General features: G+C 38.8%; 4 protein-coding genes and 1 long non-coding RNA gene across 9 annotated transcripts in view; 1 reads left to right on the top strand and 4 right to left on the bottom strand.

Annotated features, from left to right (window-relative positions):
• Positions 1-1051: 1051 nt before the first annotated feature.
• Positions 1052-3954, top strand: LOC124403057. Its single transcript, XR_006928825.1, has 2 exons — positions 1052-3035; positions 3347-3954. It is a non-coding gene; the product is annotated as an uncharacterized LOC124403057 (long non-coding RNA).
• Positions 3955-5435: 1481 nt separating this feature from the next.
• LOC124403051 (splicing factor YJU2-like) lies at positions 5436-9771 on the bottom strand. 4 transcript variants are annotated; one of them, XM_046876629.1, is made up of 6 exons: positions 9365-9506; positions 8971-9268; positions 8700-8881; positions 7760-7934; positions 6317-6455; positions 5436-5598 (listed from the first exon to the last, which is right to left on the bottom strand). In XM_046876629.1, the coding sequence occupies exons 2-6, from the start codon at positions 9076-9078 to the stop codon at positions 5525-5527; spliced, it is 678 nt and encodes a 225-aa protein (XP_046732585.1). In that variant the 5' UTR covers positions 9079-9268; positions 9365-9506; the 3' UTR covers positions 5436-5524. The 4 variants fall into 4 exon arrangements, with proteins under 4 accessions (XP_046732585.1, XP_046732584.1, XP_046732583.1 ...); XM_046876628.1 differs by lacking the exons at positions 8700-8881; positions 8971-9268 and adding an exon at positions 9636-9771 and having other exon boundaries at positions 9365-9546; XM_046876627.1 differs by lacking the exons at positions 8700-8881; positions 8971-9268; positions 9365-9506 and adding exons at positions 8033-8214; positions 8304-8566.
• An 84-nt stretch (positions 9772-9855) lies between these two features.
• LOC124403052 (splicing factor YJU2-like) lies at positions 9856-15488 on the bottom strand. Of its 2 annotated transcripts, none has more exons than XM_046876631.1 (6): positions 14980-15488; positions 13381-13560; positions 11070-11172; positions 10806-10950; positions 10618-10674; positions 9856-10528 (listed from the first exon to the last, which is right to left on the bottom strand). In XM_046876631.1, exons 3-6 carry the CDS (start codon positions 11087-11089, stop codon positions 10238-10240), a joined length of 513 nt encoding a protein of 170 aa, XP_046732587.1. In that variant the 5' UTR covers positions 11090-11172; positions 13381-13560; positions 14980-15488; the 3' UTR covers positions 9856-10237. The 2 variants fall into 2 exon arrangements, with proteins under 2 accessions (XP_046732587.1, XP_046732588.1); XM_046876632.1 differs by lacking the exon at positions 14980-15488 and adding an exon at positions 13649-13674.
• The window catches only part of LOC124403050 (splicing factor YJU2-like), a 22184-nt gene continuing 9249 nt past the window's right edge, over positions 14555-27489 (bottom strand). The window contains exons 2-6 of the mRNA XM_046876626.1: positions 18906-19029; positions 18635-18816; positions 16061-16205; positions 15873-15929; positions 14555-14891 (exon numbers count right to left, since the gene is read on the bottom strand). Coding sequence (XP_046732582.1) covers positions 14601-14891; positions 15873-15929; positions 16061-16205; positions 18635-18816; positions 18906-19013 — 783 coding nt within the window. The 5' untranslated portion in view covers positions 19014-19029 and the 3' untranslated portion in view covers positions 14555-14600. The remainder of the gene's footprint in view (positions 14892-15872; positions 15930-16060; positions 16206-18634; positions 18817-18905; positions 19030-27489) is intronic.
• The window catches only part of LOC124403055 (splicing factor YJU2-like), a 26727-nt gene continuing 18273 nt past the window's right edge, over positions 19036-27489 (bottom strand). The window contains exon 4 of the mRNA XM_046876636.1: positions 19036-19567. Within this exon, the coding sequence (XP_046732592.1) occupies positions 19451-19567 (117 nt within the window). The 3' untranslated portion in view covers positions 19036-19450. The remainder of the gene's footprint in view (positions 19568-27489) is intronic.

Here is a 27489-nt window from a genome sequence, read left to right as displayed (position 1 = left end):
CAGCATAGTGCTTAAAATCACGAACAGAGTTAAGATGCAGATATGAGTGAGAGGCAATGAATATAGTCAACACTAGTGATAGTCGAGTTAACTAACTACAGCACAAGTCAGGAAGACAAAAACAATTTATGATTATTAAAAGAGAAAAAAGTATAGATAAATAGTAGTTTGTTTGAAAACACCGAGAGAAATACAAACACGGAACTCGCGCCAAACAAGTCAAACACAGGAAGCTACGTCACCGGAGGTTTCAGTACAACTCCAGAGTCAGAGCCTTAATCATCTTACTCTAAAGGAGTGGTCCCCAACCCCCGGTCCATGGGTCAATTGGTACCGGGACGCACAGAAAGAACACATAACTTACATTATTTCTGTTTTATTTATTATCTGATTCTGAACAATGTTTTATTTTGGAAAATTACCGGATTTTCTCCGCCGCATCTGTCTATGACTCACTTAAGATGCATGTCAAGATGCCTCGGTCACAAGTCTTACCTACACCCGCTACCTTCTTAAAGGAGCTGCTCCGGCCGATAACACATAATACATTACCGCTAAATTAAAAACCCCCAAGCTAGCAAAATTAACAAAAAAACAACACAAGGTCACGTTTATTATTATATTAAGAAAATACCTGTTTTTATGCCGGTCGTATCATTTTATTTTGTTGTATTTAAAGGCCGGTCCTTGAAAATATTATCTGACATTAAACCGGTCTGTGGTGCAAAAAAGGGTTCGGGACCACTGTGATAGACAACCCAATTTGTGTGTGTGTGTGTGTGTGTGTGTTATTTCAGCATACTTTAAGAAATGTCTGCCTTTAAGATTATTCTCTTTTTATTTATTCACAGGATTCAAATGAACAGATATAAGAAATATAAACTTACACAATTAGAAATAAAAGAGGCAAACACCATTAGAAAATATAAGCAGCATATAATTCCCTCCACACTCACCTCTAAGTTGGAGGTCCTGTGTCAATGGATCTCTAACCTCCTGACTGACAGACCACAAGCCGTACGGGTGGGAAAACACACTTCATCCACCTCACCCTCAGCACTGGAGCTCCCCAGGGTTGTGTCCTGAGCCTCCTGCTGTACAGTAAGTACACATATGACTGTGTGGCCACTGATGTTGCGTTTAATATTTTGTAAACACACCAAACTTCATTTGTTTATAGTTGCTTTAAATGGATACAGTTAAAGAAAATTCAATACTACTTTTGCAAAATTGGCAAATGTTTTCCTCAATATCAAATTTTAATCTATGGAAATGCTCAGAATCAAATCAGGTTTATTGGCCAAGTGTATTAACACACAAGGAATTTGGTTCCAGCTGTTAGTGACTCTCAAAGTACATACATAAATAACACTATGCACTTTGAATGTGTAAATGTCATTATTCTATATTTTAAATAGAATCTCTTTGACTTCTGGGAAAACTGAAAAAGAGAGGTAACTCCTTCTTATCTCTTAATTCCCTTGAATAAAAATGTGTAAAGATATAATGACAACTATACATGTTACGTTTCTGATCATAAAATACAATAAGTACCCAAACCCAGAGATGGAAGTGAGAATGTCTCAGAATCATGAGAAAAGATTCCTTTAAGCAATAATAACATGCTTTTAGAAATGGCATTTATAAATCACATTTGATCAAGAATTCAAGACTGCAAACCATATACGTTTTGTGTTACAAAGAAGTGAAAGAGTTTTGAAACCATTGTTCATTATTTCTAAGTCCATAACATTCAGACCCCTTTCTTCATTGTTTGCAAACCAAACCATTTTGTTCATGTAGTGATGCTTATTTTTCCAAATCAAGATGAAGATGGCACTATTATATTCCTTTAATAAACGAGGGGGGATAGTTAGTGAAAGGCAGAGTAGACAAATCCAGAGCACTCCATTTTGGTTAAAAAATTCTTCCAGATGTTGAGACATGGATATTGCATAAAGAGTCTAATTGCGTGCCATGAAACGCAATCAATTCACATTTGTTTAAATTCAAGCGTTAACCACACTTAAAAAAATGTTTTTTTAGAGTTAAATGTCTGTATTTTTTGATAGAAATTTACCTTTTTTAGAAATTAACAACAAAATGCCTGTTGTTTTACATATATTTTCTGTATTTTAACATTCCGTCATTAAATTTATCAAAAATTAATTGTATTTTGATATTATAGAAATCTTTTAAAAGAAGTAAGCTGTATTTTCACAGAGTAATTTGTATTTTTACATAGAATGATATCTAATATTTACAGATTATTCTTGTAATCATTAAATCAGTGTTTTTATTACTATTGAAGACAGTTAATCATATGAAGGTTAAAGCGAAGTTATTAATGTCAAATAATAGTATTTTTACATACAGTAAAATTATGCATTGTTTCTCTTACTGCTCCTATTAACAATTATTTGGCATTATATTATTTTCCCATAGGTCCTAACTACATATATCATTCATAAAGACATGATATGTCTGTTTTTCACCCTAAATTATTATAAATTAAAATGGGGTATTTGCCCATGTTCCAGTAAACAAAATGTTAATAATCTAATTTAATTTTTGTGGTTTATATTTTTTCAGTAACAATTCCTACAATATCCAAAAATCTAATCAAATATAATACAATATAATGTTAAAAAAATTACACAGAACTCAAATCTGAAATACTACAAACTTTTTTTTTTTTTTATTAAAAATAAGGGTCTAGTGTGGAAAGTTCCTATGTTTTTTTTATTTTTTAACTGAAAAAAACCTTACATGTTAACAGCAAAGTACTCAAAATAATTAGCTTCTTTAAAAAAAAATCAGCAAATGAATAAAAGCAATAAAATATTAAGGATCCGCGCGCGCGCGCATACTGACACAAATTTAAAATTGGCGCCGAATTAGCTCCGACCACAACGGTTAGAATTAGTTCCAGGCTGTTCCTCTGGGAAATGATTAAGATAATAACGCGCTTTTTCACTAAACATCGCAAACTACAATAATCTGAGGATACAACAGAAGACATCAAGCTGACTAAGGTACGTGTTTCAAACATGTGAAGCACATTTTATAGTGACTGCGCATTTCTGTTGTTAAATGTAGTTTTGAAGTTAAAACGTGCAGTATTTTGTACAGTCACATGACAGCTGCAGCACAAAACACTGAATGAAAGTAAATCTTGGCTGGATAAGTAAACTATCATTACATAATTACATTAAGTCACAGTATGTTATATAAATGTACGTACGTGCACCTTCCCAGCTTAGCTTTTGGATCATTGTCTCAGTGGAACATATGTATGTAATGTGTGACTGCAATACAAAGTCATAAATATTGTTCTTGGTTTTAGGTCGTGTGGAAAAACTGTGGAGCTCTACAGCAGAAAAACATGCTAAAGGTGTGTAGCAAAAAGCAACTTTTTTTGGTGGTGTTATTATTTGTAGTAGTACAGGTAGTCGTCGACTTACGATCATTCGACTTTACGACCACAAGCCGCGGCGTACGACAGTGTGTACCAGCTTCCGGCTGCAATACCATCTCCGCGATTTTGAAAGATAAAGAAAGAATTTGTGAATCAAAATGGCGTAGAGATGATCCAAATACTACTTAAAGATTTTTATAACATCATTTCGCAGTACTGTACATATAGCCTACTCTACTTACGACCAAATCTGTCGGAACCAATCGTGGTCGTAAGTCGACGACTACCTGTAGTTTAATCTTTATGCATGGGTCATGAGGGTGAGGGCTTAGAGTAGGGATGTTCTTCAGAAAAAAAATTCCATCAACTTTTGCATATTTTAAACACTTTCCAGCAGTGACTGTATGATTTTTAAAATCAATCTTTTCACACTGAGGACAATTAAGTGACTCAAACGCAACTGTAAAAAAGTGCAAACATTCACTGATGCAACAGAAACATGATGTCAAGAGTTTTCTTGTTTTATTAAAATTTATTTATTTTTCATTTAGTACTGCCCTTCAGAACAGGAAATACTTGCATATTTCCCGGAAGGCAAATTAATAAGTACAATTTACCTTGATCTTCAAATTCAAAAATTTTTCACCCGCATCTCTTAATGCATTGTTTCCTTCTGGAGCATTAAATGTAAATGTTGGCCCCTTTTAAATAGTTGTGTTTGAGTTCCTCAGTTCTTCTCTGTGTGAAAATATGGATCTCAAAATTAGTCACTGCTGGAAAGGGTTCAAATATTCAGAAGATGCTGGAAAACTGAAGACTCTGCAGTAAGCTATGTGTAGGATTTTTCTGAAAAAAGTGCTCAAGTTTAACTATTCAGAACAGAAAAGGGACTTGTGATCAACCATCACAAAACAAAAGAACAATCAGAGATCATCTATATAACCATTCAGACCTTTTATAAACCATTTAGGTTCATAAAGGTAGTTATTTTAATAATCTTAGTCATGTTTTGACCATATGGAAACATCATTGATGTTAAATATCTCAGTCAGGACAATACTAAATATAAAATAACATGCATATTATATGATCCCTCTTTTGTTAGAATTATTCACATTTTTGCAGGTTCTGCTAGGGATTCCCAAACATTTCTGAGTGATGACAATGGGTCTGTCATTTAGAAACATGGCTTCTCATAATACTGCTATTAATATAACCCCTCTCTCTCTCTCTCTCTCTCTCTCTCTCTCTCTTTCCCCCTTTTAATTTACAGTTTTAATTAAAGTTCAGATATACAAACCTTTTTCAAATATGTGCTTTCTGGATTTATTTCATCGTTATTGTACATGAGGAAAACTATACTTTTACAGTAAATTAATGTAAAATGTACAGATCAGTTTAAAACCTTAAATTTATGGTGACTAACCTGACAGTTGGTTGTTTTTTTATGTTATTTGACAGAACTAATCTGTTTTTCTATAGTTTAAAAATGATTTATCAACAGTAATATTCTGTAATTTAAGTACTTTTGACCATAAAGTCTATTCTGTATTTTTACAGTTTTTTGCTAGTAATGGTTATTTCTGTATTTAACGGATTATCTCTGGAAGCCCTGCTGCCAGTCTTTTTAGTGTTTTTTTTTTTTTTTTTTTTTTTTTACAGATTTTTTTACAGTGTAGCAGCACTGGAGATCCGATAACTAATTTAAAGGGTCCAGCAATTGAGTTTTACCCTTTAAAAGAAAGTTGTATCATCGGTCAATTAATTCAAATAAATTTGTCTTCTAAATATAAAATTCAGGAATGAGGACATCTGGGCCTGGAGATGTTCCTCGGGAGAATTAATCTATGGCTTTAGCAAGTTCCTCTATTTTAATGTCCACCTCACACAAATCTTTAACGTTTTCTTTAAAGATTCAGGTCAAAGTTGCCTTTTGACTCTTGAAATGCATGCAATTATACTTCAGTATACCATAGTAACAGCTGACAAAGAGATCTAAAAACACTGAAGCAACAGACTTTGTAAAAATATATATTTGCTTTAATCAAAAAACATGTGGCCACAACTGTAATGGTCTAACTAGAGGTTTCCTTCACCATGACAGGACTAGTCGGAGTCGCTGCTTTCATATTCTTGTAGCAGGCTGAGCGCGGTGGCGGTTCCTTCTGCAGGTTTTGCATCTGAATGGTGCAGAGGGAAAAAAGAGAAAAACAGACAATGGCATAAAATTAGTCATTTACAAAAACTTCACAACAGTATGAGGTAAGAAGGCAGAAGCAGTGGTTTATACTGTGAAATGGTGACTGGTAGGGGGTTGTGAAACAGACCCTGTATTTCTGCATTTGTGATTAAAATCTACATCCAGCCGTATCATAATTTTCAACACTATAGAGTTGTGATTATGCTGACTGATCATTTGAATTGATTGAGGGTGTCCTGCTTTCTTAATAATAATTTAATTAACACCACCAGCACCACGAGACTTAAATTGTACATATACATAACTAAAGTTTTACTTCCATTAAATCTACACTTCAAGGCTCTTCTCTGTTCTGGCACCGAGGTGGTGGAATGAACTTCCCCTAGATGTCCGTACAGCATAGTCAGAGTCCTGACTATCTTCAAACGACGACTGAAAACCTACCTCTTCCTGAAATACCTAAATTAGCACTTTCCAAGTTTGTAGAATTCGAGTTATATTTATATTAAGTTTGTAATCTTGCGTACCAGTGTAGATTTATTCATTACTAGAGACTCAAAGCACTTTTGAGCGTCGCTCTGGATAAGGCGTCTGCTAAATGCCACAAATGTATATGTAAATGTAAATCTTTTGTTCAACATTTCGTGTATTTGACAATTTATCTGTTAAAGTGGAAGAAAGAGTTTATGAGCCCCTACCTATACCAGTCTGAGTTCCAGCAACAGGCTGTTGTGCTCTAGCTATTGCTGCAGGCTTCTTCCTCGATACTAGTGACTTTAGTTCTCCCCAGCTGTAAAACTCACATTTCTTACGCTTCACTCCAAACACGTTGAGACGCTTTAAAGAGAAGGAAAGGTTCATCATTTACATTCACAGCATTTGACACACGCCCTTATTCAGAGCGACTTTTAATTATCTCATTCATACAGGGATGCACCGAAATGAAAATTCGAGGTATTTGTCGAGGTAACCGAGGTCGAGATAACAGGGTTCCACTGTAATTAAAATTCAAACTTAAATGTTTAACTTAAATGCACTCGTGTACATTAAATAATAATGTACAGGCCCTCTGGCCTGCTGAAAGGTTGTAAAATTAAATATGTTCTTTCATAAAAACAAAGTGCATTCAGAAAAAGTGCAACTGCTTAAAGCTACACCACTATCACTGGGAAACTTCTTGCCTTTTAAAAACTTCCGCCACAGACGGAGTGCGCATGCTCGAAGGGGTTTTGCTTTTCTGTGCCGCGTTTCTCTCATATTCAGCATAGCGATTGGGATGTTTGGATTTCAGGTGATAAATTAAACCCGACGTGGAGAAAGTCTTTGCAGACGAAATTTCGGCATTACAAGTTTTGCAAATCGCTATCCGTGGGTCTTTCTCAGATATACTGAAATACGTCCACACCGCAGACATGTTGTTTTAGACATGCACGTGCAGGCAGCGGTTTCTGTTTGCGTCATCACAACAAACTGTTTCAAACCGAAAATGCACTTTTGGGACATTTTCGGTGAATATTCGATGCATCCCTAATTCATACAACTGAGCAGTTGCTGTTCTAAGAACATAATCAACAATGGGGTGAATCAAGAAGTGTTAGTTTGTGTTAGAACTTACTTTACAGCAGCTGTAAATAGTCGTTTTAACAACAGCCCTATTTCATTTAAGTTCATGTGGAACATCTACCCTACAAGTTCCTCTGAATCAGCTGGCATCATTTGGCTATTGGATAGTGTTTGGAACAAAAACTCTCTAAAACAGAAGACAATTAAGGCATCTAATAAATCAAGCTCCCACTGATTCTGCATTATTGTGACTTACATTTCCTTTACGTATGTGATTAAATTGATAATCAAATCATAGTCATGACATAATATAATATGATATATATATAATAATTTGTATACCATTATTATAACATGCACGTGTTTGCATGGATCCCCAAGGGACATGCCCACCCCCCAAAAAAAGTTGGGGGCCACAAATCTAATTGTTTTATAGACAATAAAAAAAGGTTTTTTGCTTACATTAGAATTATTACTCCAAAGGTATTTAAAATAGTGATAGTGGTTAAATCCACTTCATTTGGTGAATGTGCTCTGATGTGTAAATAATCAGTGTTATTAGGCCTCGGCCTCTGTACCTTTGTATATGTTTCTGTGCCTGCAGTCAGGATGTCTGTGGATTTCTCATAAGCACAAGCCTTTTTAAGAGTTTTAAGCATCTTTTTCATGTTTTCTTGCTCCTGATCAGAGTCCGAGTTTGAATCTGACTCCGAATCCTTCAGCCTTTTCGTCCGCGCCATCTCCAGCATTTCTCTAAAGTAAAGAGAGAGGAAATTATTTATGGTTCGTATCTAACAAAAACTAAATAATGTGATATATCTATATTGTTTATGTGGATCTGATGTACATACTGAAGTTCTCTCTCAATCTCCTCCTGCTTCTGTTCCTTCCGTCTCTTCTCCAGCTCCCTGGACTGCTGCAGCATGGACTCAAATCCACCCGAGCCTGTCGCTGATTCAGCTAATTCTGCTCCTGCAGGTTCTCTAGAAGTTCCATCTCCATCTTTTAGGCCCCTTTTTGGGTTCTCTAACACCTGGGGAATGAACACTGAAGCATTTAGGACTATTGACACATTTTACTGGAAACAATGAAACACACTGTGAGGGAGTTACTACACATTACCTGAAAGTTTCTCGTTGCACCACTTTCAATTCTGTAATCGTTGTTTTCAGGGTCGGTCTGTTTGAGTACAGGAACGAACACAAAATATACAGATGAACATTCCATCATCTCTCGGCCTCTGTATCTTTGTATATGTTTCTGTGCCTGCAGTCAGGATGTCTGTGGATTTCTCATAAGCACAAGCCTTTTTAAGAGTTTTAAGCATCTTTTTCATGTTTTCTTGCTCCTGATCAGAGTCCGAGTTTGAATCTGACTCGAATCCTTCAGCCTTTTCGTCTGCGCCATCTCCAGCATTTCTCTAAAGTAAAGAGAGAGGAAATTATTTATGGTTCGTATCTAACAAAAACTAAATAATGTGATATATCTATATTGTTTATGTGGATCTGATGTACATACTGAAGTTCTCTCTCATCCTCCTCCTGCTCCTGTTCCTTCCGTCTCTTCTCCAGCTCCCTGGACTGCTGCAGCATGGACTCAAATCCACCCGAGCCTGTCGCTGATTCAGCTAATTCTGCTCCTGCAGGTTCTCTAGAAGTTCCATCTCCATCTTTTAGGCCCCTTTTTGGGTTCTCTAACACCTGGGGAATGAACACTGAAGCATTTAGGACTATTGACACATTTTACTGGAAACAATGAAACACACTGTGAGGGAGTTACTACACATTACCTGAAAGTTTCTCGTTGCACCACTTTCAATTCTGTAATCGTTGTTTTCAGGGTCGGTCTGTTTGAGTACAGGAACGAACACAAAATATACAGATGAACATTCCATCATCTCTCGGCCTCTGTATCTTTGTATATGTTTCTGTGCCTGCAGTCAGGATGTCTGTGCATTTCTCATAAGCACGAGCCTTTTTAAGACTTTTAAGCATCTTTTTCACGTTTTCCTGCTCCTGATCAGAGTCCGAGTTTGAATCCGACTCGAATCCTTCAGCCTTTTCGTCTGCGCCATCTCCAGCATTTCTCTAAAGTAAAGAGAGGAAATTATTTATGGTTCGTATCTAACAAAAACTAAATAATGTGATATATCTATATTGTTTATGTGGATCTGATGTACATACTGAAGTTCTCTCTCATCCTCCTCCTGCTCCTGTTCCTTCCGTCTCTTCTCCAGCTCCCTGGACTGCTGCAGCATGGACTCAAATCCACCCGAGCCTGTCGCTGATTCAGCTAATTCTGCTCCTGCAGGTTCTCTAGAAGTTCCATCTCCATCTTTTAGGCCCCTTTTTGGGTTCTCTAACACCTGGGGAATGAACACTGAAGCATTTAGGACTATTGACACATTTTACTGGAAACAATGAAACACACTGTGAGGGAGTTACTACACATTACCTGAAAGTTTCTCGTTGCACCACTTTCAATTCTGTAATCGTTGTTTTCAGGGTCGGTCTGTTTGAGTACAGGAACGAACACAAAATATACAGATGAACATTCCATCATCTCTCGGCCTCTGTATCTTTGTATATGTTTCTGTGCCTGCAGTCAGGATGTCTGTGCATTTCTCATAAGCACGAGCCTTTTTAAGACTTTTAAGCATCTTTTTCACGTTTTCCTGCTCCTGATCAGAGTCCGAGTTTGAATCCGACTCTGAATCCTTCAGCCTTTTCGTCTGCGCCATCTCCAGCATTTCTGACTCAATTCCTGGATCTTCCGTTTGGCCTGGCAATTGGACTGTGGGTGGTAGCCAGACGTCAGGTTGACAGACACCACCAGTAGTCGAAAAGAAAGCCCTCCAGACGTGTAAACTGGGGCAATTGGACTGTGGGTGGTAGCCAGACGTCAGGTTGACAGACACCACCAGTAGTCGAAAATAAAGCCCTCCAGACGTGTAAACTGGGGCCCGCGGTTGGAGACTATCTCTTCCGAGAGGCCGAAGTTCCGAAAGACGTGCTGGAAGAGGGCCTCCGCTGTCTCAAGGGTGGTTGGTAGGCCCTTCAGGGAGATGAACCGACAGGCCTTCGAGAAGGGCTCAACCACCACCAGGATGCAGGTGGGTAAAATAACTGGTGCGCAGTACCACACTGCAGGTGGGGTTGTTCCACAAGGAGGAGATCCAGTTCTCTCTCATCCTCCTCCTGCTCCTGTTTCTTCCGTCTCTTCTGCAGCTCACTGGACTGCTGCAGCATGGACCCCCGAGCCTGTCGCTGATTCAGCTCCTTCTGTTCCTGCAGGTTCTCCAGGACTTTCATCTCCATCTTTGAGTCCCGTTTTCTGTTCTCTAACACCTGGGGAAGGAACACTGAAGCATTTAGGACTATTGACACATTTTGCTGGAAACAATGAGACACATTGTGAGGGAGTTACTACACATTACCTGACAGTTTCTCGTTGCACCATGTTCTATTAAATATTCAGTGTTTTCAGGGTCGGTCTGTTTGAGTACAGGAGAGAACACAAAGTATACAGATGAACATTCCATCATCTCTCATAATAACTGGCCAAAAGCATTCATCAGTCTAATGATATATAGATCAGAACTGGCACAGTGGGAGGCCAAGTTACCTTAAACGTGATCTCTGCCGAACATCTCGTGCATTTAATTGAAAAACGAATGATGGGCACGCCCAGATACAGCTTATTCTGCACCGTCTCTTTCTGAGCATTAAGCGTTGTTTCTTTGTAGATGTGCTTGCCACAACTCTTACACCTGGAAAAAAAAAACATCACTTAAGATGAATTTAAGAAACACTAGAATAACACTGTGTCAGTAAAGAATATTAATACACGTATATTTAAAGGATAATACACATGCAGCAAGACTCTTACCTCATGTTGAAAGGAGCCATCAGTCTAACCGATCTAAACTGACGATATTTAGGGCATTTAATTTTGGGGATTTTTATTGATTAAAATCCAGGGGATAGTATTTCTATTAAAAAAAGAAGAAAAACACGAATAATGGTGATAATATAACTAATCAGAAGTGAAAAGAATTAGTTAATTAGTCCTCATCCTAACCACATTTGGCCGACATTTCAGACGTTTTAACTTGGGGCTTTTGGATAGATGGAAAACTGTTGGGTAATATTTCTACAAAGTACAAACAGTATTGATGATGATAATACAGCTATTACACTGTTTAGAAGTCCAAGTAATTAGTACAGTTTTCACTTTTTCTAACAAAGCCTAAACAATTAAAAGAAAAATTCACCCTAAATGACTAGTACAGGGGTGTCAAACTCACATTCACAGTGGGACAAAATTAAAAACTGGGACGAAGTCACGGGCCAAACTCAATATTTATTGAAAATTGACTGCAATTGTGCATGTTTTCCGTCTCTCCAGATCTGTAATGTTTAACCTTTTCATATGGAAACAAACTTTAGTTTTGCATAAACATTGCATCTGGAACAACCAAAGTTTAATATTATAAACACATAAGAAATTTAATTTAAAATGAAACACACATCAGTGGTATTCGTTTCTTATTATGCGTCTATCTCTCTATCCCCCAACTGCGGTGTCTACTGTGTTTGACTAACTTGGATTTGGTATGTTGCTTTGGATAAAATGTGATTGTAAATGTATAAAGGTATACAGCAATTGCCATTTAATGTAGGTATTTTTGCATGCTCTAACTTATTTTCTAGAATTGTATTGTTCATTTAACTTGACATACAGTGCTTCTGTTCAATTACGAATACTGTGAATGTGCAGGTTCCTTTTATAAGTACAGAATATACAGTAGAGCTCATTGCTATAACGTCCAAAAATTTTAAACTGTAATATGTCTGGAAAATGAACTATTAAGATGTATCTACAGACATTCATCTGTGTATTATGAATTGAGTATATTTTTTATACAACATTTCTTAATTATTGTAATTAATGATATCTGTATTTATACAGTAAATGTCTTTTAATTTACAGAGATTAGATATTCAAACCTTTTTCAAATATGTGTTTTATGGATTTATTTCATCGTTATTGTACATGAGGAAAACTATACTATTACAGTAAATTAATGTAAAATGGACAGATCAGTTTAATAAAATAACAAATTAAAACCTTACATTTATGGTGACTAACCTGACAGTTGGTTGTTTTTCTATGTTATTTGACAGAATGTATCTGTTTTTCTATAGTTTAAAAATGATTTATCAACAGTAATATTCTGTAATTTAAAGGCTCCAACAAATGGAGTTTTACCCTTTAAAAAGAAGTTGTATCATCGGTCAATTAATTCATAGAAATTTGTATTCCAAATACCCAGCAATTTCAGACTGCGATTCACGTATTATTTGGTCTAATCCTTTATTAAGTCCATTGGCAAATATTTGAGCTAAAATCTTATAATCATCCTTGCCGGGTTTAGGTATTACAGTAATCAGTCCTTTCTTCATGGTCTAAGTAAGTAAATTACTCTAAATACTTTGAAGAAACATTGAAACAATAAATTGCTCAAATCTTTCTTAAAGAATGTATAAAATTCAGGAATGAGGACATGTGGGCCTGGAGATGTTCCTCAGGAGAATTAATCTATGGCTTTAGCAAGTTCCTCTATTTTAACGTCCACCTCACACAAATCTTTAACGTTTTCTTTAAAGATTCAAGTCAAAGTAGCCTTTTGACTCTTGAAATGCATGTAATTATACTTCAGTATACCATATATATTTAATCTAAAAACATGTGGCCACAACTGCAATGGTCTAACTAGAGGTTTCCTTCACCATGACAGGACTAGTCGGAGTCGCTACTTTCATAATCAGGAACAAGGCCACACAAGCGGTGAGGGAGGCTAAAGCTGGCTTTTAAAAAAAACAGCTTACCCTTTGTGGTGCGAATCCAAAAGCTTTTTGGAATACAGTAAAAAAAAAACTTGAAAACAAACCTCGGACCATACCATTGTCCCACAAATTTGATGACATAGTTGTCACTAATAAAACTCCATGGCTGAAGCATTCAATCACCACTTCATAAATGCTGGCTTTGTTTTCAAAGACATTAAACCCTATTGTCCATGCCATCTCCAACATTTCTCTAAAGTAAACACCGAGGAAGTTATTTATGGTTCATATCTAACAAAACTAAATAATGTGATATATCTATATTGTTTATGTGGATCTGATGTACATACTGAAGTTCTCTCATCCTCCTCCTGCTCCTGTTCCTTCCGTCTCTTCTGCAGCTCACTGGACTGCTGCAGCATGGACTCAAATCCACCCGAGCCTGTCGCTGATTCAGCTCCTTCTGCTCCTGCAGGTTCTCTAGAAGTTCCATCTCCATCTTTTAGGCCCCTTTTTGGGTTCTCTAACACCTGGGGAATGAACACTGAAGCATTTAGGACTATTGACACATTTTACTGGAAACAATGAAACACACTGTGAGGAGTTACTACACATGACCTGAAAGTTTCTCGTTGCACCATGCTCTATTAAATATTCGGTGTTTTCAGGGTCGGTCTGTTTGAGTACAGGAGAGAACACAAAGTATACAGATGAACATTCCATCATCTCTCGGCCTCTGTATCTTTGTATATGTTTCTGTGCCTGCAGTCAGGATGTCTGTGCATTTCTCATAAGCACGAGCCTTTTTAAGACTTTTAAGCATCTTTTTCACGTTTTCCTGCTCCTGATCAGAGTCCGAGTTTGAATCCGACTCTGAATCCTTCAGCCTTTTCGTCTGCGCCATCTCCAGCATTTCTGACTCAATTCCTGGATCTTCCGTTTGGCCTGGCAATTGGACTGTGGGTGGTAGCCAGGCGTCAGGTTGACAGACACCACCAGTAGTCGAAAAGAAAGCCCTCCAGACGTGTAAACTGGGGCAATTGGACTGTGGGTGGTAGCCAGGCGTCAGGTTGACAGACACCACCAGTAGTCGAAAAGAAAGCCCTCCAGACGTGTAAACTGGGGCAATTGGACTGTGGGTGGTAGCCAGACGTCAGGTTGACAGACACCACCAGTAGTCGAAAAGAAAGCCCTCCAGGCGTGTAAACTGGGGCAATTGGACTGTGGGTGGTAGCCAGGCGTCAGGTTGACAGACACCACCAGTAGTCGAAAAGAAAGCCCTCCAGACGTGTAAACTGGGGCAATTGGACTGTGGGTGGTAGCCAGACGTCAGGTTGACAGACACCACCAGTAGTCGAAAAGAAAGCCCTCCAGACGTGTAAACTGGGGCAATTGGACTGTGGGTGGTAGCCAGACGTCAGGTTGACAGACACCACCAGTAGTCGAAAAGAAAGCCCTCCAGACGTGTAAACTGGGGCCCGCGGTTGGAGACTATCTCTTCCGAGAGGCCGAAGTTCGAAGACGTGCTGGAAGAGGGCCTCCGCTGTCTCAAGGGTGGTTGGTAGGCCCTTCAGGGAGATGAACCGACAGGCCTTCGAGAAGGGCTCAACCACCACCAGGATGCAGGTGGGTAAAATAACTGGTGCGCAGTACCACACTGCAGGTGGGGTTGTTCCACAAGGAGGAGATCCAGTTCTCTCTCATCCTCCTCCTGCTCCTGTTTCTTCCGTCTCTTCTGCAGCTCACTGGACTGCTGCAGCATGGACCCCCGAGCCTGTCGCTGATTCAGCTCCTTCTGTTCCTGCAGGTTCTCCAGGACTTTCATCTCCATCTTTGAGTCCCGTTTTCTGTTCTCTAACACCTGGGGAAGGAACACTGAAGCATTTAGGACTATTGACACATTTTACTGGAAACAATGAGACACACTGTGAGGAGTTACTACACATTACCTGAAAGTTTCTCGTTGCACCACTTTCAATTCTGTAATCGTTGTTTTCAGGGTCGGTCTGTTTGAGTACAGGAACGAACACAAAATATACAGATGAACATTCCATCATCTCTCGGCCTCTGTATCTTTGTATATGTTTCTGTGCCTGCAGTCAGGATGTCTGTGCATTTCTCATAAGCACGAGCCTTTTTAAGACTTTTAAGCATCTTTTCACGTTTTCCTGCTCCTGATCAGAGTCCGAGTTTGAATCCGACTCTGAATCCTTCAGCCTTTTCGTCTGCGCCATCTCCAGCATTTCTGACTCAATTCCTGGATCTTCCGTTTGGCCTGGCAATTGGACTGTGGGTGGTAGCCAGACGTCAGGTTGACAGACACCACCAGTAGTCGAAAAGAAAGCCCTCCAGACGTGTAAACTGGGGCCCGCGGTTGGAGACTATCTCTTCCGAGAGGCCGAAGTTCCGAAAGACGTGCTGGAAGAGGGCCTCCGCTGTCTCAAGGGTGGTTGGTAGGCCCTTCAGGGAGATGAACCGACAGGCCTTCGAGAAGGGCTCAACCACCACCAGGATGCAGGTGGGTAAAATAACTGGTGCGCAGTACCACACTGCAGGTGGGGTTGTTCCACAAGGAGGAGATCCAGTTCTCTCTCATCCTCCTCCTGCTCCTGTTTCTTCCGTCTCTTCTGCAGCTCACTGGACTGCTGCAGCATGGACCCCCGAGCCTGTCGCTGATTCAGCTCCTTCTGTTCCTGCAGGTTCTCCAGGACTTTCATCTCCATCTTTGAGTCCCGTTTTCTGTTCTTTAACACCTGGGGAAGGAACACTGAAGCATTTAGGACTATTGACACATTTTGCTGGAAACAATGAGACACACTGTGAGGGAGTTACTACACATTACCTGACAGTTTCTCGTTGCACCATGCTCTATTAAATATTCGGTGTTTTCAGGGTCGGTCTGTTTGAGTACAGGAGAGAACACAAAGTATACAGATGAACATTCCATCATCTCTCATAATAACTGGCCAAAAGCATTCATCAGTCTAATGATATATAGATCAGAACTGGCACAGTGGGAGGCCAAGTTACCTTAAACGTGATCTCTGCCGAACATCTCGTGCATTTAATTGAAAAACTAATGATGGGCACGCCCAGATACAGCTTATTCTGCACCGTCTCTTTCTGAGCATTTAGCTTTGTTCCTTTGTAGATGTGCTTGCCACAACTCTTACACCTGGGAAAAAAAAACATCACTTAAGATGAATTTAAGAAACACTAGAATAACACTGTGTCAGTAAAGAATATTAATACACGTATATTTAAAGGATAATACACATGCAGCAAGACTCTTACCTCATGTTGAAAGGAGCCATCAGTCTAACCGATCTAAACTGACGATATTTAGGGCATTTAATTTTGGGGATTTTTATTGATTAAAATCCAGGGGATAGTATTTCTATTAAAAAAAGAAGAAAAACACGAATAATGGTGATAATATAACTAATCAGAAGTGAAAAGAATTAGTTAATTAGTCCTCATCCTAACCACATTTGGCCGACATTTCAGACGTTTTAACTTGGGGCTTTTGGATAGATGGAAAACTGTTGGGTAATATTTCTACAAAGTACAAACAGTATTGATGATGATAATACAGCTATTACACTGTTTAGAAGTCCAAGTAATTAGTACAGTTTTCACTTTTTCTAACAAAGCCTAACCAATTAAAAGAAAAATTTACCCTAAATGACTAGTACAGGGGTGTCAAACTCACATTCACAGTGGGACAAAATTAAAAACTGGGACGAAGTCACGGGCCAAACTCAATATTTATTGAAAATTGACTGCAATTGTGCATGTTTTCCGTCTCTCCAGATCTGTAATGTTTAACCTTTTCATATGGAAACAAACTTTAGTTTTGCATAAACATTGCATCTGGAACAACCAAAGTTTAATATTATAAACACATAAGAAATTTAATTTGAAATGAAACACACATCAGTGGTATTCGTTTCTTATTATGCGTCTATCTCTCTCCCCCCCACTGCGGTGTCTACTGTGTTTGACTAACTTGGATTTGGTATGTTGCTTTGGATAAAATGTGATTGTAAATGTATAAAGGTATACAGCAATTGCCATTTAATGTAGGTATTTTTGCATGCTCTAACTTATTTTCTAGAATTGTATTGTTCATTTAACTTGACATACAGTGCTTCTGTTCAATTACGAATACTTTGAATGTGCAGGTTCCTTTTATAAGTACAGAATATACAGTAGAGCTCATTGCTATAACGTCCAAAAATTTTAAACTGTAATATGTCTGGAAAATGAACTATTAAGATGTATCTACAGACATTCATCTGTGTATTATGAATTGAGTATATTTTTTATACAACATTTCTTAATTATTGTAATTAATGATATCTGTATTTATACAGTAAATGTCTTTTAATTTACAGAGATTAGATATTCAAACCTTTTTCAAATATGTGTTTTATGGATTTATTTCATCGTTATTGTACATGAGGAAAACTATACTATTACAGTAAATTAATGTAAAATGGACAGATCAGTTTAATAAAATAACAAATTAAAACCTTACATTTATGGTGACTAACCTGACAGTTGGTTGTTTTTCTATGTTATTTGACAGAATGTATCTGTTTTTCTATAGTTTAAAATGATTTATCAACAGTAATATTCTGTAATTTAAAGGCTCCAACAAATGGAGTTTTACCCTTTAAAAAGAAGTTGTATCATCGGTCAATTAATTCATAGAAATTTGTATTCCAAATACCCAGCAATTTCAGACTGCGATTCACGTATTATTTGGTCTAATCCTTTATTAAGTCCATTGGCAAATATTTGAGCTAAAATCTTATAATCATCCTTGCCGGGTTTAGGTATTACAGTAATCAGTCCTTTCTTCATGGTCTAAGTAAGTAAATTACTCTAAATACTTTGAAGAAACATTGAAACAATAAATTGCTCAAATCTTTCTTAAAGAATGTATAAAATTCAGGAATGAGGACATGTGGGCCTGGAGATGTTCCTCAGGAGAATTAATCTATGGCTTTAGCAAGTTCCTCTATTTTAACGTCCACCTCACACAAATCTTTAACGTTTTCTTAAAAGATTCAAGTCAAAGTAGCCTTTTGACTCTTGAAATGCATGTAATTATACTTCAGTATACCATATATATTTAATCTAAAAACATGTGGCCACAACTGCAATGGTCTAACTAGAGGTTTCCTTCACCATGACAGGACTAGTCGGAGTCGCTACTTTCATAATCAGAAACAAGGCCACACAAGCGGTGAGGGAGGCTAAAGCTGGCTTTTAAAAAAAACAGCTTACCCTTTGTGGTGCAAATCCAAAAGCTTTTTGGAATACAGTAAAAAAAAAACTTGAAAACAAACCTCGGACCATACCATTGTCCCACAAATTTGATGACATAGTTGTCACTAATAAAAACTCCATGGCTGAAGCATTCAATCACCACTTCATAAATGCTGGCTTTGTTTTCAAAGACATTAAACCCTATTGTCCATGCCATCTCCAGCATTTCTCTAAAGTAAACACCGAGGAAGTTATTTATGGTTCATATCTAACAAAACTAAATAATGTGATATATCTATAGTGTTTATGTGGATCTGATGTACATACTGAAGTTCTCTCTCATCCTCCTCCTGCTCCTGTTCCTTCCGTCTCTTCTGCAGCTCACTGGACTGCTGCAGAATGGACTCAAATCCACCCGAGCCTGTCGCTGATTCAGCTCCTTCTGCTCCTGCAGGTTCTCTAGAAGTTCCATCTCCATCTTTTAGGCCCCTTTTTGGGTTCTCTAACACCTGGGGAATGAACACTGAAGCATTTAGGACTATTGACACATTTTACTGGAAACAATGAAACACACTGTGAGGGAGTTACTACACATTACCTGAAAGTTTCTCGTTGCACCACTTTCAATTCTGTAATCGTTGTTTTCAGGGTCGGTCTGTTTAAGTACAGGAACGAACACAAAATATACAGATGAACATTCCATCATCTCTCGGCCTCTGTATCTTTGTATCGCGGTTGGAGACTATCTCTTCCGAGAGGCCGAAGTTCCGAAAGACGTGCTGGAAGAGGGCCTCCGCTGTCTCAAGGGTGGTTGGTAGGCCCTTCAGGGAGATGAACCGACAGGCCTTCGAGAAGGGCTCAACCACCACCAGGATGCAGGTGGGTAAAATAACTGGTGCGCAGTACCACACTGCAGGTGGGGTTGTTCCACAAGGAGGAGATCCAGTTCTCTCTCATCCTCCTCCTGCTCCTGTTTCTTCCGTCTCTTCTGCAGCTCACTGGACTGCTGCAGCATGGACCCCCGAGCCTGTCGCTGATTCAGCTCCTTCTGTTCCTGCAGGTTCTCCAGGACTTTCATCTCCATCTTTGAGTCCCGTTTTCTGTTCTTTAACACCTGGGGAACGAACACTGAAGCATTTAGGACTATTGACACATTTTGCTGGAAACAATGAGACACACTGTAAGGAAGTTACTACACATGACCTGAAAGTTTCTCGTTGCACCATTTTCCATTTTGTATTCCGTGTTTTCAGGGTCGGTCTGTTTGAGTACAGGAGAGAACACAAAGTATACAGATGAAAATTCCATCATCTCTCATAATAACTGGCTAAAAGCATTCATCAGTCTAATGATATATAGATCAGAACTGGCACAGTGGGAGGCCAAGTTACCTTAAACGTGATCTCTGCCAGACATCTCTTGCATTTAAAAAAAAATGAAAGATGGGCATTAAGCTTTTTCCCTTTATAGATGTGCTCTCCCGGAACCAGAAATCCACAGTGGGCAAGTTGCACGGCTCGTCCGACCAAGGGAACAGGGGCGGTTGGAACCTCAACACACACTGAAACGGAGTGAGACCCGTGGCATCTTGGCGGAGCGAGTTTTGGGCGTACTCGTCTCACGGCAGAAAACGGCACCATCCCGCCTGGTCCCGACTGCAGTAGGTCCTTAGGTACCGACTCAGTTCCTGGATCTTCCGTTCGGCCTGGCAATTGGACTGTGGGTGGTAGCCAGACGTCAACATTTCTTAATTATTGTAATTAATGATATATGTATTTACACAGTAAATGCCTTTTAATTTACAGAGATTAGATATTCAAACCTTTTTCAAATATGTGCTTTCTGGATTCATTTCATCGTTATTGTACATGAAGAAAACTATACTATTACAGTAAATTAATGTAAAATGGACAGATCAGATTTATAAAATAACAAATTAAAACCTTAAATTTATGGTGACTAACCTGACAGTTGGTTGTTTTTCTATGTTAGGTGACAGAATTTATCTGTTTTTCTATAGTTTAAAAATGATTCATCAACAGTAATATTCTGTAATTTAAGTACTTTTGACCATAAAGTCTATTCTGTATTTTTACAGTTTTTTGCTAGTAATTTTGTAAAATGGTTATTTCTGTAATTTAACGAATTATCTCTGGAAGCCCTGCTGCCAGTCTTTTTACCGTGTTTTTTTTTTTTTTTACAGTGTAGCAGCACTGGAGAGCCAGATAACTAATTTAAAGGTTTCAGCAATTGGAGTTTTACCCTTTAAAAAAAAAGTTGTATCATCTGTCAATTAATTCAGTGAAATTTGTCTTCTAAATACCCAGTAATTTCAGACTGCGATTCACGTATTATTTGGTCTAATCCTTTAAGTTTAATGGCAAATACTGTAATTAAGCTAAAATCTTATAATTACAGATAAGATGACTGATGGGCTTACAGGACCCCCTTCCCCAGGGACGGCTCTGGACTTCCTGACCCTGCGACGAGGCCTGCCCCTCGCCCGGGCACGGAACTCCGCCAGCAGCGCCGGGTCCAGCACGTTTTGACGGGCCACCCAAGACCGCTCCTCCGGGCCATACCCCTCCCAGTCCACCAGGTATTCATGGAATCCAGGACCTCATGCATACTCTGTTTTTCTGCATTTGTGATTAAAATCTACATCCAGCCGTATCATTATTTTCAACATTATAGAGTTATGATTACGAAAGATGGGCAGGCCCAGATGCAGCTCATTTTGCACCGTCTCTTTCCAAACATTAAACTTTTTTCCTTTGTAGATGTACTCTCCACATGACTTACACCTAAAGAAAAAAAACATCATTTAAGATGAATTTAAGAAACACTAGAATAACACTGTGTCAGTAAAGAATATTAATACACATATGTTTAAAGGATTATACACATGCAGCAAGACTCTTACCTCATGTTAAAAGGAGCCATCAGTCTAACCACATACGATCTTTGGGCGTTTAATTTAGGAATTTTTGATGGATCAAAATCCGGGGGATAGTATTTCTATTAAAAAAAAAAACACGAATATTGGTGATAATACAACTGTTATATGGCAGACACGGAGGTGGAAGGTCAATACACCCAGAAGGTCACCTACTGAAAACATTCAACCCTTTTATATTTGCTGCTCAAAAGATGGACTACTCTTCGACTACACATGTGAGAGAGGCTATGAATACTTTAATATCGAATAATAAAAAAGCAGGAAAAATAAAAACAAATCATAGCAATATGGGTTTAATTAGTATGATAGAACTAGCCAGAGATGCTCTTGTCGCTGTATAAGTGCGCCCTCTGCAGGCTGAGTGAGGAATTATTCTGAACTGTAGGTTTAAGGCTGTTTGATTGGGTCTGAATGGTGCAGGGGGAGAGAAGAGAAAAAACAGACAATAGCATAAAATAAGAGTAATTTACAAAAGCTTCACAACAGCATTATGTAGGAAGTAGGGATGGAATGTAAGGATTTGAGGGACTGTTGATAGTATTTTGCTATTGTTGTTAAAATAAAGATCCAGCCGTATCATCATTATCAACATTATACAGTCATGAAAATGCTAATGGGTCTTTTTAATTGAATGAGGCACTCCTGCTGTCTCCTGAAATTATTTTTTGTATTATAAATTTTTTTACAATTTGCCAATTTCCTACATTTATTTGCAGTTCTGTCTCATCCTCTTCCTGCTCCTGTTCCTTCTGTCTCTTCTCCAGCTACTGCTACAAGATCCATCGGCGCCTGCCTGATTCAGCTCCTTTAGCTCCTGCAGGTTATCCAGAACGTTCATATCCATCTTTAAGTCCTGTGTTCGGTTCTCTAAAACCTGGGGGACAAAGACCATTAAGGCATAACACTGAAGCATTAAAGGCATAAAAATCTACAATTAGAGCGAATGTTTATTTATTTGAGACACGTTTTTTGACTGAAGCGTTCTGGATCAGTCATAAGAGTCCAGGAACCGAGCGATATTGTTAGCAGCAGCGCCATTAACATCCATTATAACAGGATCTGAACCACTTTACAAAACACTGCATTTAAGGGACAAATTGAGACATTTTGATAGAAACAATGAGACACACTGTGAGGTGCGTTACTGCACATTACCTTCATAGGATTGTTTAACTGCCTCTCTCTTCTGCTATATCTTCTTCAATCAGCTTCCCAGCTTGAAGGTTTCTTGTTGGACCATGTTCCATTTTGTAATCTGTGTTTATGTTGAAAGGGGTAAGTCTAAAAAAAAATGCTTAGCTGGCCATCTTGTTGCCAAACTACACTAAACTTCAATTGAACAAGCCAGCTCCCATTAGTGACGTCATCACGTGACACACCCTTTAACTGGTCACCAGAATGTCACAAATACAGCAAAAACCGAATAAGTTAGCAATCGAATCACTAAACAGATCACAAAATATATTTATAAATATATTTACTGTGTTTCAAAGAAAACTAAAAAGGTAAAAAAAAAATCATTGATTCTTGTTCTAGATTCAGCCATTTTCTTAACAAAACAATCAAAATAAAATAGAAGTTTACTCACATTTAAAACTTTTTTTCCGACATCAGTGTGATCAATCCTCCAGTAACCCAAACACGAGCTTCCGACTTGCACAACACAGTTTTACATTTATGGCGGTTTGGCAGACCAACGAAAAGGTGCATTACCGCCACCTACTGATCTGGAGTGTGTAGCGAACACAGAAAGGAAAGGAGAGGGGGGAAAGGAAATTAACGCCTAAATTCTATCTATCGTTCCTGTATTTTTTAGGTATTTAAATATCTTGAGCTCTCAATTGCTTGTACTCGCTTCCCAGCAGTACCTTTAACCTCTTCTTCTTCTTCTGTTTTATGGCGGTTTGGCAAACCAACAGAACCAACAGTTTTTTTTTTGCGTCATTGTTTGCGTAAGCATGCAATTTTTTAACACGCTTTTATGTCCAGCGTAATGAATGCTGAAGCAATGTTGTAAGTTTTATATATATATATATATATATATATATATATATATATATATATATATTTTTTTTTTATGTCGAGTATTATTAATGTAAAGGCATTTGAATTATTTGCAAAAAAAGAGAAACATTTTGATGTTTATATTCTGTTTATTTCCTTTTCACTCTACCAGTAAGATGTTGTAAGAGCCACAGTAAAAGGCAAGAAATCTACTCTATAACTCGAGCCATCATTTGCAGAGAGAGTTTAGCTGGTTGGAGAGCTGTAGCTCCTACGCTACAGTGAAGACAGTACAGTGAAAAAAAAACAAAGGTGGTGTCTCTGGTGTGGTAAAGCAGAGGCCGGGGGATAGAATTTCTATAAAAAAAAAAGAAGAAAAACACGAATAATGTTGATAAAACAACTAATCAGAAGTGAAAATAATTAGTTAATTAGTCCTCAGCTGAACCACATTTGGCCGACATTTCAGGCGTTTTAACTTGGGGCTTTTGGATAGATGGAAAACTGTTGGGTAATATTTCTACAAAGTACAAACAGTATTGATGGTGATAATACAGCTATTACACTGTTTAGAAGTCCAAGTAATTAGTACAGTTTTCACTTTTTCTAACAAAGCCTAACCAATTAAAATAAAAATTCACCCTAAATGACTAGTACAGGGGTGTCAAACTCACATTCACAGTGGGCCAAAATTAAAAACTGGGACAAAGTCACGGGCCAAACTCAATATTTATTGACAAATTGACTGCAATTGTGCATGTTTTCCGTCTCTCCAGAACTGTAATGTGTAATGTTTAACCTTTTCATATGGAAACAAACTTTAGTTTTGCATAAACATTGAATCTGGAACAACCAAAGTTTAATATTATAAACAAATGAGAAATTTAATTTTAAATAAAACACACATCAGTGGTATTCGTTTCTTATTACAGTGGAACCCGGTTCCACCCGGCCTAGGGGACGCCAAAAAGCGTTGAGATAACCGATGATCGAGATAAACGAAAACCAATATGGCGGCAATATATTAACGTGCTTGAAATTTTTTTATGTACATGATGTGCGTTATTTAATGAGAATGTGCATGCACGTGTTTTTGGAGGTTTTTTACACAACAGAGTTGCCGCGATTTGTTTGATTGGATCGAGATAACCTGTAATGTGGATAAGGAGGCGGAAGCCGAAGTAAACGCAAACAAAAGTTTGAGAAAACTCAGGAGATAATCCTTGTCCACCAATACTTGTAGCGTAGCAGTAATATCCAGTGGTGCGCTCCGGGAGCGAGGTCCATGAAGTTCTGTGAAAGCAGAGACTTGTCTGGGTGCCGTTGAGAGAATGCGGAGTCCGAGAAAAAGGGTACGTAGCGGGATACGTATACGCGATTACACAGACCGCCATCCACCAACACATACGATCATGCACAAACAATAACGGACCGCGAGTGTGTGGAGCATCACTTATAACTGCAAAAAACAAACAAACAAACTGTAACTGGTGAAATATGTTGTTGCTCCTTAAAGAGCAAAGCAGCGTTTTGGGAACAGTCTGCCGCAGCATTTTTCATGAGTGCTGCATGTGTGCAAGACCAATGGTTTTTTCATTATTATTTCTGTTGCTCATTTATGTTATCTTCTGATTAGCAAGTAACGCTGTTGCCAGGACAATAAAGCACGAGATGTGGAATGCGACCTGTCTGTGTTTTGGCTGATTTCTGCTGCAACTCAAGTTAGTCAAACTATCCCATGACCCCCGAACAGGGACCTCACTTTCGGCTGTTCGCACAGACATGATACCTGGTGTCTTACAACGTTCCCAGAAGGTTCAGCCTTGGACCTTACCCCCAATTCAACTTGCCAACAGTGCATCTTGCAGTCCAACTAGTATCGTCTGGCTAAACATTGGCCTACAAGGAAAAAGCTTCTACTATAGGTTTGTCATTATCCCTGAGCTTTCTTCTCCAATAATTTTGGGGATGGATTTTATGCTGCGTGCATCGGTTAGCATTCATATCCTTTCGAGGACAGTGACTCTGGGGGAACCTACTACTCAAGAAGTTTTGAGTGAGTGGATAGAGTCGCCTGAGATTGGGAGCTTGATGTTCTTGGATGTCAGACAGACTGGGAACATAAAGGAAAATTGCCGGACCTTGTTTGTAGGTCATACCTCATTGGCTGAGAACATAATCAACAGGGGTGATGCTAAACCAGTTCACCTCCCCACATTCCGTACATCATAGAACCTTCTTCTAGTCCATGGGCTGCACCTGTGGTGATTGTCAAAAAGTCATGTGGAGGCCGCAGATTTTGTGTCAACTATAGGAGCCTTAAGTCAAGTCAAGTCAAGTTTATTTCTATAGCGCTTTTCACAACAGACATTGTTTTAAAGCAGCTTTACAGAAATCAACAGTCAAGGTGAATGTTGTGCATTTCGGAGAGGGGCGAAGCGGTTCTCGGTCGAGATCTCGAAGTCCGGTGGTGGCAGGGGAGACGTCCTCGACCGGGGCTTGGCTCGTGGCTTCCGCTGCCGCAGCATCCAGGGTCCGTGCTGCACCGGTGCCAGAGTGGACGATACCTGGGCGGATCGTGTTGTAGGTGCGCTGGGCCTGTGCAGAGAAGCACGCGGAGTTGAGTTGCTGGGAGCATTAGGTTCCACCCGGGAATTTACCTGGGACGATTGCGCGTCCGCCCGGGATGTTTCCAGCGCTGCTTTCCACTCTCGCAGCTTGTCATGCTTTGCATGCAGCTCGCGAATCTGTTTCTCCAAAGCCTCCATCTCCAACTCCACCGTTTGCAACTCGAACGAGTCCTCACCTGTGCTCAAAGGCAGACACACAGCCAGCATAGTGCTTAAAATCACGAACAGAGTTAAGATGCAGATATGAGTGAGAGGCAATGAATATAGTCAACACTAGTGATAGTCGAGTTAACTAACTACAGCACAAGTCAGGAAGACAAAAACAATTTATGATTATTAAAAGAGAAAAAAGTATAGACAAATAGTAGTTTGTTTGAAAACACCGAGAGAAATACAAGCACGGAACTCGCGCCAAACAAGTCAAACACAGGAAGCTACGTCACCGGAGGTTTCAGTACAACTCCAGAGTCAGAGCCTTAATCATCTTACTCTAAAGCAGTGGTCCCCAACCCCCGGTCCATGGGTCAATTGGTACCGGGACGCACAGAAAGAACACATAACTTACATTATTTCTGTTTTATTTATTATCTGATTCTGAACAATGTTTTATTTTGGAAAATTACCGGATTTTCTCCGCCGCATCTGTCTATGACTCACTTAAGATGCATGTCAAGATGCCTCGGTCACAAGTCTTACCTACACCCGCTACCTTCTTAAAGGAGCTGCTCCGGCCGATAACACATAATACATTACCGCTAAATTAAAAACCCCCAAGCTAGCAAAATTAACAAAAAAACAACACAAGGTCACGTTTATTATTATATTAAGAAAATACCTGTTTTTATGCCGGTCGTATCATTTTATTTTGTTGTATTTAAAGGCCGGTCCTTGAAAATATTATCTGACATTAAACCGGTCTGTGGTGCAAAAAAGGGTTCGGGACCACTGTGATAGACAACCCAATGTGTGTGTGTGTGTTATTTCAGCATACTTTAAGAAATGTCTGCCTTTAAGATTATTCTCTTTTTATTTATTCACAGGATTCAAATGAACAGATATAAGAAATATAAACTTACACAATTAGAAATAAAAGAGGCAAACACCATTAGAAAATATAAGCAGCATATAATTCCCTCCACACTCACCTCTAAGTTGGAGGTCCTGTGTCAATGGATCTCTAACCTCCTGACTGACAGACCACAAGCCGGACGGGTGGGAAAACACACTTCATCCACCCTCACCCTCAGCACTGGAGCTCCCCAGGGTTGTGTCCTGAGCCTCCTGCTGTACAGTAAGTACACATAACTTACATTATTTCTGTTTTATTTATTATCTGATTCTGAACAATGTTTTATTTTGGAAAATTACGGATTTTCTCCGCGCATCTGTCTATGACTCACTTAAGATGCATGTCAAGATGCCTCGGTCACAAGTCTTACCTACACCCGCTACCTTCTTAAAGGAGCTGCTCCGCCGATAACACATAATACATTACCGCTAAATTAAAACCCCAAGCTAGCAAAATTAACAAAAACAACACAAGGTCACGTTTATTATTATATTAAGAAAATACCTGTTTTTATGCCGGT

Source organism: Silurus meridionalis, chromosome 20, assembly GCF_014805685.1.
Source record: "Silurus meridionalis isolate SWU-2019-XX chromosome 20, ASM1480568v1, whole genome shotgun sequence".
Taxonomy (NCBI): Eukaryota; Metazoa; Chordata; class Actinopteri; order Siluriformes; family Siluridae; genus Silurus; species Silurus meridionalis.
This window is presented reverse-complemented; position numbering and strand designations above follow the sequence as displayed.

Coding starts and splice junctions, on each gene's coding strand:
- LOC124403052 (XM_046876631.1), bottom strand. CDS start 11,089: ATGGCTCCTTTCAACATGAG. Junction 10,951..11,069: donor ATGGCTCCTTTCAACATGAG/GTAAGAGTCTTG, acceptor TTTTTTTTCCAG/GTGTAAGAGTTGTGGCAAGC. Junction 10,529..10,617: donor GTGCAACGAGAAACTGTCAG/GTAATGTGTAGT, acceptor TTCCTTCCCCAG/GTGTTAGAGAACAGAAAACG.
- LOC124403051 (XM_046876628.1), bottom strand. CDS start 9,743: ATGATGGAATGTTCATCTGTATATTTTGTGTTCGTTCCTGTACTCAAA. Junction 9,547..9,635: donor GTGCAACGAGAAACTTTCAG/GTAATGTGTAGT, acceptor TTCATTCCCCAG/GTGTTAGAGAACCCAAAAAG. Junction 5,599..6,316: donor TGGAACTCAGACTGGTATAG/GTAGGGGCTCAT, acceptor TGCACCATTCAG/ATGCAAAACCTGCAGAAGGA.